We start from the raw sequence: 13,338 nt of genomic DNA, 5'->3' as shown, positions 1-13,338 counted from the left end.
CAAAGGACCACTGGCTTCCTGCTACAATCTGGGATGAGATCAGTTTACACCAGGAATGTGGAATTGGGTGGGCCAGAATTCCATGATCACTACCTGTGTGGAATCCTTAGATTAGCCTGCACCAATGCTTCCCAAACTGGTGCGTTTGTGAGCTGAAATGTTGCGAAGAGAGCTCCAAGGCAGTAATGGTCTTTGCAGTTCTCTGGCTGATTTACAACAGCTGCCTTCCAGCTCTGATGGGCTCCTATTTTCAATGGGATCTTTCCCCAGTACTCCCCCCCCCATGCTCTCCCAGATCTTGCACATCCCTGCACCCTCGTCATTCCCACTGATGAAAGATTGTGACTGATGTGTTTTCTAACTGTTAACCCTGATAACATGAACACTATTCTCACTGAGATCAAGTATTGGAAGAACTATCCACAGAGAAACTAAATTCATTAAACATCTATATGCTCTGGGCTCTATTCCTTAACAGCCTTATTGACTAACTGTTTTCCTGAGGGATTGAAAAGGGCAGCAATAGTAATTCAAGAGGGCCAATACTTTTAGAGAAGAATATCACATGACATGATATCATGTTGATTTTGTCATTAAACTCTCAAAGAAACATGTTTGTCTGATCATCAGTACATGAAATATCATGGATACATGTAGTATCATAGATACTAACAATGTCATATGTAACATGTCATATCATTAACATCTACAGTACCATTGATGCAATATCATAGATATCTGCAATATCACAATGCGGACAGTATTCAAGAGTTGAGAGTGTGGCGCTGGAAAAACACAGCAGGTCAGGCAGCATCTGAGGAGCAGGAGAATTGATGTTTCAGGCAAAAGCCATTCATCAGCAATGAGGCTGTGGGCCCAGGGGTTTGAGAGATAAATAGGGACTGGGGGGGTAAGGTAGCTGAGAATGCGACAGGTCGATGAAGGTGAGGGAGAAGGTGGTAGATTGGAGAGGAGGGTGAAGCAGATAGATGGGGAAAGTGATGGACAGGTCAGGAGGGTGGTGCTGAGTTCGGGCTTGGGAATGGGATAATGTGAGGGGAGGGGAAATGAGGAAACTGATCCCGTGTGGTTGCAGGGTCGCAAGGTAGAATATGAGGCACTCTTCCTCCAGGCGTCGCGTGGTAATGGTTTGACGATGGAGGAAGCCCAGGACCTGTATGTCCTTGGCAGAGTGGGAGGGGGAGTTGAAATGTTCAGCCCATGGGTGGTGGGGTTGGTGGGTGTGTGTGTCCCAGAGGTGTTCTCTGAAATGATTCGCAAGAAGGCATCCTGTCTTCCCAGTGTAGAGGAGAACACACCGGGTGCAACGGATACAGTAGATGACATTGGTAGAAGTACGGGTGAATTTCTGTTGGATGTGGAAGGATCCTTTGGGGCCTTGGAAGGAGGTGAGGGGAGTGGTGTGCGGGGGGGTGTTGTTGGGGTGGGGGTGGACCTGATGAAGGAGTCATAGAGGGAATGGACTCTCTGGAATGCTGGTAGGGGTGGGGAGGGAAATATAACTCTGGTGGTGGGGTCTGTTTGGATGTGGCAAAAGTGGCACAGGATGATGCAATGTATGCAGTGGAGGATGGAAGATGAGGACTAGGGGTTGAGGGTGTTCTGTTGTATTCAAAAGATAGTATTCAAGCCTCAAAATAGGGGCAGGATGGGAGCACTGGTCGACAATGGCTGCCAACTTGTTTATCACAGTAAAAACCAAAAGAACTGCGGATGCTCTCGATCCGAAACAAAAACAGAAGTTGCTGGAAAAACTCAGCAAGTCTGGCAGCATCTGTGGAGAGAAATCAGAGTTAACGTTTCAGGTTGAATGACCCTTCCTGAGGAAGGTTTTGGTTCTACCAGTACTGCTCACTGACTGAAATCAGGTATTGCGCAGAAACAGGCCATTCAGCCCTGCTGGTCCTTGCTGACATGTTTCTGCACACAGCCTCGTTCCTTCCACCTTAACAGCCCATCCTACTATACTTGCCTTCCTCGTGCGGCTGCTTTCTGTACAGCAGGTGATTGATTCTGTCTTGTTTTCTGAACACGTTTACCACCGTTGCTTCTGAGGCAAAACCAGGAATTGAAGCAAATGCAATGCCATCATGCCCAAGGACATTTCAGTGTAACCTTCTAGTAGCTGAGTGGCATTGACTGTTGGCATAACATGTCAGAAAAAGATGAGTGCCCTGCCTGTAATCCTCTGTTGATGAAAATCAATGACTGACATTCCCATTGCCGCCAGCAACTAATTGGAAAATTGGCCCCAAAGTGACTCAGTAGGTAATTACAATTCCCTACATGTCCAAACATTTCCTGAATTCTTTTTTTTGATTATCCTAAGAGGTAATTCTCAGAAGTGTACGTCTTTCCAGAAAGCTTGGGCCCTGCCAGAACAGGATACAGATGTTATTGTCCTACTTCCTTACACAGTGCTGCTCCTGATGTCCATTATGTCTGGATTTTCTCTCTTCTTCCACCTGCCTTCTGTTTCTGTCTCTGGGAAGACACAATGACTGAGAATACAAATTTACACAAGTTTTCCAAGTGCTTGCGATGTATATTGAATTTACTCACTTATTTGTAGAGAAAATATTGAATGTTTGTGTAACCATAATCATAAATAGGAATGAGGGAAGAAAGCTAATCCAAAACAATGTTTTGGCAATGTTTGCTTTGATTTTTATGTAATTTGTTGCGTTCATTAGAGCCAACAGGAATATTAATGTGTATGAAACATTGATCAAGATCTTGATTTTGTCTGTATCAATTTTAAATGGGCTTTCGTGCACGTGAGGATAATTGCACTATACCTTATAACACTGTGCACTGACATTAAGGATGTGCAATTATTTTATATGCCTGCATTATAAATTAGCAATTCTCCTTGTTGTTTACTTGACCTTCAAGGATTTACATATTTAGTTTTGTGTTCATGTGAAGTCAGTTATGGTCTTAATTATGACACACTCCTCAGCATACAGGATGAAGGTCAGCCTGGCTTTTTCCAGCATAGTACAAGATACACCATGTCCCTGGCTGTTAACGCATTGCAAATTGGTGAGAATGTCAACTTCACCATCCCAACCAAACCAACACTGAGGACAGAGTAATACCAATAATATTGGATTTATTTTGATTTATTGCAGGAATTCCGTTGGCCAAAGGCCTTCTCACAGTCTAACTGTGGAGCTTTTAGCCAATAGTCGTGACGTTGTGAATAGAGAGGATGGACTGTGAATTGCCATTCATAACCTTCCAAAGTAGACCAGGCTCTCTCACGGAAAACTGTGGCAGGAAGGACCCTGGGGAACATTGAAGAATGTGGTATTTTGGATTGTGGGAGAATACAGGAGATTGTATGCTCCTTTTTTTAAGTGTTGGTTTTACTTCAAGCAAACCATAACAATGATTGCTATAATGGAGCCTTTTCTTCCAAAGCTGCAATTTAACTTCATTGGCAATGTCCCCAGCTCATTTGTCAGAAGTCAAGGAGTTCAAAGTGAAGGGACTTGATGTATATGTTGTAAAGGAAGATCAACATTCTGTCTGCATCATAACCTGCAGCAGGACTGGCCCAGATTCCTCCAGTAAATCATCTGGGAAACCCATTCAACTGTGACCTCGAAGCTTGCCATGAAAAGTAAATATGTCATCTCATCGGGCTGCTATGGTTAATCTCAGCATTTGCCAAAGAAAACAGTCATTTTGATTCTGTGACTGCAACATGACAGTATAAAACTGCGAGCAAGGTGATTCCCTTGCACATTTCAGGCTTGTAAGAAGATTTGATGCCAGGGACAGTGTAACTACAGAGTCTGTGTGGCCAAATATCATCCCAACTCCATTTACAAGTTTGCTGACAACACTATCGTTGTAGGTCGAGTCTTAAACAACAACGAGATAGAACATAGAAAATAAATTGAGTGCTTAGCGGCATGGTGTGAAGACACCAATCTCTCTGTCAACGTTAACAAAATTGGTCGATGACTTCAGGAAGGGGAGTGGAGGGCACGTTCCTGTCTGCATCAATGGTGCAGAGGTGGATGTGGTTGAGAGCATCAAGTTCCTGGGAGTGATGATCACCAACTATCTGTCCTGGTCCACTCATGTTGACATGACAGACAAGAAAGCGCAACAATGTCTCTACTTCCTCAGGATGCTAAGGAAGTTCAGCATGTTCTCAAAGTCTCTTACCAACTTTTATTGATGCATCATAGAAAGCGTCCTATCTGGATGCATCACAGTGTGAACAGCAACTGTCGTTCCCAAGGCTGCAAGAAACTACAGAGAGTTGTGAACTCAGTTCAGTCCATCAGGCAAGCCAGCCTGCTGCCTGACCTGCTGCGCTTTTTCAGCAACACATTTTAAACTCTGATCTCCAGCATCTGTAGTCCTCACTTTTTCCCATCTACTAACCCCACCTATACTTCCCACTGCGTCGGGAAAGCAACCAATATAATCAAAGACTCCTCCCATCCCGGTTATACTCTATTCCGCTCTCTTCCATCGGTGAGAAGATAATAAAGTTTGAATATATGTACAAACAGATTCAAGAACAGCTTCTTACCTGCTGTTATCAAATTTTTGAATTAATATTTTGAATATTAATTCTGATCTCTCTCTCTGCACCTTCTCTGTGACTGTAACATTGTATTCTTCGCTCTGTTCTGCTACCCTGCTGCACCTTGTATGGTATGATCTGCCCATATAACACGCAAAACAACACTTTTCACTGTATCTCAGTTCATGTGACAACGATAAATCAATCAGTCAATGCCACCATCTTCAGCAAGCTTCCAATTTGGTGGGCATTCAAACAGCTTCCACTTAATTAACAACAGAGGTAAAAGGTGAAGGGTTTGCAGCATGACACTCTGTAACATTTCCTTCTCCTCTGCAAACTTATCAAAGTTTACATAGTTTGGTCTACTTTGCAGGGACAGGGCTGCAGGAATGGAGGATAAGTCAGGGAGGAGTTGTTCACTTTGGCTGAGAAGTTAGGCACCAAACAACACCAGGTTAAGGTGATTGAAAAAATAAACAAAGGTGACTTTGAGGAAAAGCTTTCTTCCATTTACCAAGTGTTTACGATCTGGGATCCATTGCTGGAAAGGATGGCCAGAGTCATTTCAGGCATTGCTTGCAAAGAGGATTTGGATAAGTTACAGAGGAATGGAGAGAGGTCAGAGGGCATGGGATTAGTTAAATTGCTCTTGCAGATAGCAAGAAATCAACAGGCTGAATGGTCTCCTTTGATGTCGACTTCATATGAATCACAGGCATTGTTTTCATACTACCATCGAAGTTTATAACTGCTAATACTGTTCCTTTTAAGTCGTCCCAGGGAAACATATTGAGAATTGAGTTCAATATTTCAAATACATTTTGTTGCATGTGGGTCTGAAAGGGTTAATACTGTGGCATTCATTAGCGCCGCCCACTCTGCTGATGTCACATAGATTTGTGGGCAGGGACTTGGAGGAGTGCAACCTAACATCATGTCTTCTTTCAAGTCTCTGTAATAATGACCATTATGTCAATGTCATCTGTAACTAGTGCAATGAACTGTATCTTGTTAACAGTGAAAGACCAGGAAGCAGTTTTCCTCTACCACGCTTGACCAAGTAGGCCTTGTTGTTCCGATACTTAAACAGGATAATGGCAGCAATTTTCACTGAGAAGAACAACTCATACAGTGTAGTGAGCTGATGTGGCCACACCACACTGACTTAGTTAAGTTTGGCATTATGGTTGGCATGGTCTGGTTGGAAAGCAGGATCTGTTTCACATTTATCAAAGTGCAGATTAATGCAATTCACACTTGTACTGATGAATGCTTGGACATTTTACCTAAGGTGCTATATAAATACAAGTAGTTGTTGCACTTATAGAAAATATCTTTATTAAAGCAAGATATATCACGACAGATTTGTGGTCCATTAAACCAAAGTGGCTTCAATATCTATTACCAATTTACTGAAACGTGGAATGTTTGGCTTTCAGAAATCGATGAGTGCTCGGTTGATCCTCGGATCTGTGGACCCGGCCAATGTATCAATCTACCAGAGGGATACACGTGTAACTGTGATCCTGGCTACCAGCTCAACACAGTGAAAACTGCTTGCATTGGTAAGACAATATAACATATAGTTTTCCCTTTCAGTGTCATACAGCAGATTGGCCCTGAGTGACTGCAACAGATATATATTGGCCGCATCCTATTTTCTGCTACTGCCCCATCAGGACAGCTTCAAAGTGCTGATCCAGTCAGATACAGCAGGTGTCAGAGGCCACATGTACGTGAACTTTGAAGACGCGGTAATCATTGATGGGCTAATTTCAAGTTGGGTAACAAACATTTCAAAGTCTTGAGAAAGCTCAAGTGGCAATCATAATCCATTATTGGTCCTTACCAATTTTAAGGACAGAGGGGCAAGGAGACAGACAGGTACAAATGAGGGGCAGATAATCCAAGGATCAGGCATGGCTTTGCAGATCAGGAAGTGTTCAGCCTGACTCTCTCGCTGAAGGATGTTGTTTGGATCCATGGTCTTCTCTGCTATCTTGGACCAGACCTCACTTTGTCCATGCTCTTGGTGCATTCCTCCCATTCTGAAACCCAAAGCCAAACCAGGATGAATGTACCTTACTCCTTCTGACTGCAGTCTATCTGTTCCAGATGTGGATGAATGTGCACAGATTCCGCGCCCGTGTTCCAATGGATACTGTAAGAACACAGTGGGAAGCTTCCGCTGCCTCTGTCATCGAGGGTTCACATCAGACGGAGGAACAGAATGCGCTGGTAATGCTTGACATGTTGGTAGGATTGCAAGGGTGATATAGTGGTTAGCACTGCAGCCTCACAGTGCCAGGGATCTGGGTTCGATTCCACCCTTGGGTGACTGTTGGTATGGGATTTGCACATTCTCCCTGTGTCTGCCTGGGTTTCCTCCAGGTGCTCTGATTTCCTCTCATGGTCCAAAGATTAGGTGGGACCATGCTAAATTGCCCCATAGTATCCAGGGATGTGCAGGCTGGGTGGGTTAGCCATGGAAAATGCAGTGTTATGGAGATGAAGTCAGCGTCTGGGTCTGGGTGGGATGCTTTTCGGAGAGTCAGTGTGGACTCGATGGGCCAAGTGGTCTCTTTCTGCACTTCAGGGACTCTACGATTTTAAAAATTGCACAGCAAGGGAATTTGAACCACTACCAAACTTCAAATGTAGCCTATACATTTACTTGATCAATTTTCCTGTTCCGGTTTAACTGGAGAAAATGGGGAACAGTATGTGAAGAGAATTTCATTAGGAAATTTCACACTCGCCAACAGAAGCATGACATACATCTCCTTGTCGGGACGCGGTTTGCTTGACCTTCCCATGTGTGATAAGGAACAGGTGAAACCTCAGGAAAATTCCCAGTCATTGTGTTTTGGGAATCACCACTTGTTAACTCAGGGGATAATCTCACTGTCAATGCTCCCTCAATGTTATCAAAATCAGCCACCAGCTGACAAACAAAGATAAACTCACTCGAGTATGAGTGGATGGATTTTCCTTTGGTGCTAGTGGAATTCAGTAAGAGGTTTCTTAGTCCTCACAGTTTTGCACATGCCAGTGCATATCTTGTCTTTAACTCTTCATCCTCAGTAATTTTACCCAATTGTTAAACTGTCTAGTTTAGAAGGAGTGTTGCCAAATTTGAAAGAACATGAGGAATTTAACCTGCATATGTCATTTCTTTAACAACAGTGATCAGGAGAAGTTAAACTCTTTATGTATGTATTTGATAAAATATGCTGCACTAATCTGATAGCAGAGTCCGTCAAGGCAGTAAGAGATCGTTTAACCTAAACATTTTATTGCACAGAATAAATAAACCACTAATGTAATGCCGGATGTACATTATTCATGCACTGTTAAATATATGTTGCCAGATGAATTGTGCTGGATGCAAATTTTATTTTGCAACTAAATGCAAATACTTTTCTATCTCCTTTCAAGATATTGATGAGTGCTTGAGCCCCAATATCTGTGGAGAAGGTCATTGCATTAATGTTGTAGGCTCCTACAGATGCCAGTTCTGTGATGCTGGATACAAAATGAACAGAGGACAGTGTGAAGGTGGGTCTGTCTCCAGTTCCTTTCACAGATCCTATTGTACTGAATATCTTTAAGTATAAAGTTGCAGGTTTTGGCAATAGAGTGGGATATTTTCACACAAACCTTTCTGTCACATTATTTTGGCAACAGAATTAGGTGATGGTTAAAGACATGGGGGAGTATGGAAGGCAGGGGAGGATAATTTCTTCGAAAAATCACAGCAGCAGTATGTGTCCAATTTAGTCTTGTCTCTGAGCCACCCATTGTTGTGTCATAGTCGCTACACTGGAGCCAGGAGAATTACAGGGAGGAACTGAAAATTAATCTGAAAATCTTATGTAGAAAAATAAACAAAAGGGATGCACACCCAAAAAAACGATTGCCAAGAGTGAAATCAAAGGCATGAGAATGGGGTGTGGTAAGGGTTGTGGGGTGGAAGAAATGCAGCCATGGCCTTTTATGTCCTCCCTCCCAACCTCCACCCTAACTAATTTCTTCGCCACTATTATCACTAAGTAGGCAATTCTAATCACTTTTGCTTCACAAAGTTTACGAAAGCAGCTCTCAGCTCGTTTGTTGCTAATGATTGTTTGGCTGGCTCTCTCTCTCTCTCTCTCTCTCTCTCTCAGTCTCTTTAGTCATGCTAGCTTCTGAACCTTGAGTCTTGCTGCAGTTGGGCCCAAGCGCTTGGCCAATTTGCCATGATCTCGGCTTTAAGAAAAATGGCGTCTCTGCAGTGACTGACCACTCACTGCTCTCTTGAGTCTCAGCCACTGATCAATGCAACAGGGTCCACTGAGAAGCTGGGTGGGAAGCAGAACTAATTCTGATGGCACTGTGTGGAACTGCTCCATCGAAGTGTCTGGGACATTATTGTCTGTCTAACATCAGCCCTGAACACCAAATGAATCTTAAAGGCACACTGGCCCGGGTTGTGTCTTTAAATATCCATCAGAAATCTGCTCCTCGTGGACTCGTAGTGTCATAACCAAATCTGTTAGGAGCTCAGCAGTTTTGTCAGCAATTGAACTACAACCTAACAATTATGGAACTAGGATGGAGTCCCTTTAAAATGTCACCCTTTTCTGTTATTTCAGAACACTGAAATTGAACTTGAAGCTTTTTCAAATGTCAGCTGAATTTACTCTGTGATTTGTTTAAATTCACAGACATTGATGAATGCCAGGATTCCAACAAATGTCCGTCTGGAAGATGCATTAACAATCCTGGCTCTTATGAGTGTGTGTCTTGCCCAGATGGATACACAGGCAGAAATGGCCAATGCGTAGGTATGTTCTGTAGTCTCACTGGTTCTGGTACATCAAGAGTGAGTTTGTCAAATAAGCATTCTCATTTGAAAGTTTCCAAATAAAAATTGTTCTTCCATGCAAACATTTGATGTGAGTCATAGAGAAGTACAGCACGGTAACAGACCCTTCGGTCCAACTCTTCCATGCCTATGAGATATCCCAACCTAATCTAGTCCCATTTGCCAGCACTTGGCCCATATCCCTCTAAACCCTTCCTATTCATATATTCATCCAGATGCCTTTTAAATGTTGCAATTGTACCAGCCTTCACCACTTCCTCTGGCAGGTCATTTCATACACGCACCACCCTCTGCATGAAAAAGTTGCCACTTAGGTCTCTTTTATATCTTTCCCCTCTCATCCTCAACCTATGCCCTCTAGTTCTGGATTCCCCCACCCCAAGGAAAAGACCTTGTCTATTTATCCTATCCATGTCCCTCATGATTTTATAAACTTCTATAAGGTTACCCCTCAGCCTCCAACGTTGTAGGGCAAATAGCCCTAGCCTATTCAGCCTCTCCCTGTAGCTCAAATCCTCCAACCCTAGCAAAACCCTTCTAAATCTTTTCTGAAGACTAAAGATAAAATCTCAGGATGAATTCAGCAATCCTGCTTTCCTGGACAGGAACCAAGCTTGAAGTGATTGTTAGTGAAAGATAGAGTTACCAATCTGTGGTGCCAATCTTCCGGTCCATGTTCCCTTTGAGCATGGTTTCCTGCAGAGAATAGTGAATTTGATCTCTGACATAAACAAGTTTTCACTTTAATAATGTATTTTACATTTTGCTGTGACATAAAAACAGAAATTGCTGGAAAAGCTCAGCAAGTGCGGCAGCATTGTGGAGAGAAATCAGAGTTAACGTTTCAGGTCGAGTGATCCAAAATATTAACTCTTGATTTCTCTTCACAGATGCTGCCAGACCTGCTGAGCTTTTCCAGCAATTTCTGTTCTTGTTTTCGATTTGCAGCATCAGCAGTTCCTTTAGTTTTTATTCTTCTGTGACATATTCACTATAAATTATGTTGTTTACAGTGTGTTGTCATCCAGTTGCTAAAATGTTAAGGTATGAAATATTATAGGACTAATCACACATTCAGCTGCTACAGCAGTTTCCTTTACCATTTACTGACCATCTCATTGAGTGTGAGTGCAATATGCATCCAAACAAAATGCAAGGGACTTGTTTAACATAAAATATAGACAACTTGGCATTTTTCAAGACAGTAAGTCAGGTGTAAAGAGAAGGGAGTAAGGGACTTATTGATAATGTGATAATGGATTTGCTTAATGGAACTACTCAATTTGTAATTCACCATCAGATCTCTTATCATTCTGTACCTTAACCTTGCAGATAAAATCCAGACCACTCATTTTAAAAGTAGGTTCCAGAAAATAATCACAGTCATGACTTTGAGGGTCTTTTCAACCAAGTAGCAGGATGGTTATCTCTGGTGGATATGAAATACAAAAAAAGGCCTGTTGGCACATTATGAAACATTGAGCTGCTGAATTAACCTGATCAAAATGTTGGAGAAAGTCGAGAGATGGAATGGTGAAGACTTGGGGAATGTACCAGCACATGTATACCAAAACTCTGAGCACACTCCACTATTACTAGAACATAGAACATTACAGTGCAGAACAGGCCCTTTGGCCCTCGATGTTGCGCTGACCTGTGAACTAATCTAAACCAATCCCCCTACACTATCCCATCATCATCCATGTGCTTATTCAAGGATTGTTTAAATCTCCCTAATGTGGCTGAGGTAACTACATTGGCAGGCAGGGCATTCCATGCCATTACCACTTCCTGAGTAAAGAACCTGTCTCTGACATTTGTCTTAAACCTATCACCCATCAATTTGTAGCTATGCCCCCTCGAACAAACTGACGTCATCATCCTCGGAAAAAGACTTTCACTCTCTACCCTATTTAATCCTCTGATCATCTTGTATGTCTCTATCAAATCCCCTCTTAGCGTTCTTCTTTCCAAAGAGAACAGACCCAAGTCTCTCAGCCTTTCCTCACAAGACCTTCCCTCCAGTCCAGGCAACATCCTGGTAAATCTCCTCTGCACCTTTTCCAATACTTCCACATTGCACCATATAAGTTGACAAAGGGGGGATGTCACTTGGATTAACACAAAGTCAATACCTTTCTCTTTTAATGAAGTTTTTCATCTGCTCTGTACTGTGATCACTCTGTTACTGTTTATGTGTTTGCTGTTCTATCTCCCAAGTACCTTGTGCCGCCAAATTTAACAATATTGACATTATAATCTGATAGAAATAAATATGTACCAGGATAGGGAGGGAGTATAGCATCATGATTCTCTGGTTAATGATTTGAATCTGGGGAAATAATGAAAGCATCATTACAGGCGAAACACTGAATATCGCAAACAAAAATCCCCTTAAAAGCATCCACTTTGCTATGTGATAGTGTGTGTCCAATGCCATTAATTTATTCAAGCAGTAAATTTCACTGCTTCTTCTCCTGTGAGTTTTCGTGAAATCCTGCATGTTGTTCCATGAACACTTTCAATTTCATTGATAAACGCACGGCCAGTTTTATTGTAGTGGTTCCTGTTCTGTGAATTAATGCCTTCAGTTCTTCTGGTCTTGTGCTGAATATCTGAACCAGCCCAAAGCCAATATTTACTTTGGCTTTGGCGTGCAACTCCCTGCTTCCTGAAGCTTGATGAAAGCACTTACTGGTTGTGGTCTACAAACAGGCACCACCTGCTCAACGTAAAGATTTCGTCTCCCGCCCCCCCCCACGCCCAACACTCTTTTTAAATTTTCTCTGCGTTTTACTGTGAGGATATCGCCGAACGTCTGTCCATTTTGATGAGCAGTCGAGTGTGGGCTTTTGTGAAAATTCCCTTTTGCTCCAGGATTGTACCCGGTGTGCTGCCTTCCCCTTTTCCTGGTTAAGTCATTTTCGTTGTTCCTGAAACAATTTGTTGCTGATTGATTAGATGCTTATCGTTTCTGCTGGTTAGAAGCCTACTCTGAAAACTGTACAGACTGATTGCTAGTAGCTCTTGGGTCACCTCTCACATCTGAAAATAATTGGTGTAGCTGTTTGTTATCAATGATCTGTTTAAGACAACAGTTTGCAACATTGCTCTGTTGGATAGAGATGCAACATTTTAGTGGGGCCCAAGGGCACCCTATTAGCCATATTTTCCCCATTATCTCTGTCTCACCTGCTGTGGCTACGGAGAAACTGCCTGGAGTCATAGAAACATAGAAAATAGGTGCAGGAGTAGGCCATTCTGCCCTTCGAGCCTGCATCATGGCTGATCATGCAATCTGAATATTCCATTAGCCTCAAGGGCCATGTCCAGCTCCCTCTTGAATGTATCTAACAAACTGACCCCAACAGTTTCCTGTAGGAGAGGACTCCTCAGGTTCACAACTCTCTGAGTGAAGACATTCTTCCTCATCTCAGTCCTGAATGGCTTACCCCTTATTCTCAGACTATCACACAAGAGAAAGGATAGGGAAGAGGGTGCTGAGGCAAAAAGAGCCATGAAGTGGGCTGTTAAAAAAAGAGAAAAAAAAGGTGGACATAGAGAGACAATGGGCGAGAGAGAAATGTGAAGACAGAAGTAGCTAAGGAAGAGATCACTTCCTCTAACTTATTATGTGCAATGTTACAGGAGATCGAATCTGTTCCACTGCAGATGTCACCTTTTTAGCACATGTACTGGCCACGGTGTGTATTTCAAACTTAATATGAACAAAGCCACTCAAGTGCATTAAGTTTGACTTTCAATACTTTGTTAAATATCATTTTAGGTTGAACAAATTCTTCATTCTCTGTCATCAGAGATAAACAATTGATATTTACATTTGGATTCTATGCCCTGAGGTACAAATATTAGAAATTGTGATTGGAAGGCAAGTGTG

The 13,338-nt window shown here is 42.5% G+C and overlaps 1 protein-coding gene across 6 annotated transcripts in view; it reads left to right on the top strand.

Annotated features, from left to right (window-relative positions):
- Positions 1-13,338, top strand: part of ltbp1 (latent transforming growth factor beta binding protein 1) — a 339,046-nt gene that overhangs the window by 222,234 nt on the left and 103,474 nt on the right. For all 6 annotated transcript variants that reach the window (XM_043695510.1, XM_043695509.1, XM_043695512.1 and 3 more), the window contains 4 exons: positions 6,013-6,138; positions 6,689-6,811; positions 8,012-8,131; positions 9,280-9,399. In XM_043695510.1, coding sequence (XP_043551445.1) covers positions 6,013-6,138; positions 6,689-6,811; positions 8,012-8,131; positions 9,280-9,399 — 489 coding nt within the window. The remainder of the gene's footprint in view (positions 1-6,012; positions 6,139-6,688; positions 6,812-8,011; positions 8,132-9,279; positions 9,400-13,338) is intronic.

Source organism: Chiloscyllium plagiosum, chromosome 9 (assembly GCF_004010195.1).
Source record: "Chiloscyllium plagiosum isolate BGI_BamShark_2017 chromosome 9, ASM401019v2, whole genome shotgun sequence".
NCBI lineage: Eukaryota > Metazoa > Chordata > Chondrichthyes > Orectolobiformes > Hemiscylliidae > Chiloscyllium > Chiloscyllium plagiosum.
The sequence above is the reverse complement of the archived record's forward strand: the minus strand, read 5'-3'. Positions and strand labels throughout refer to the sequence as shown.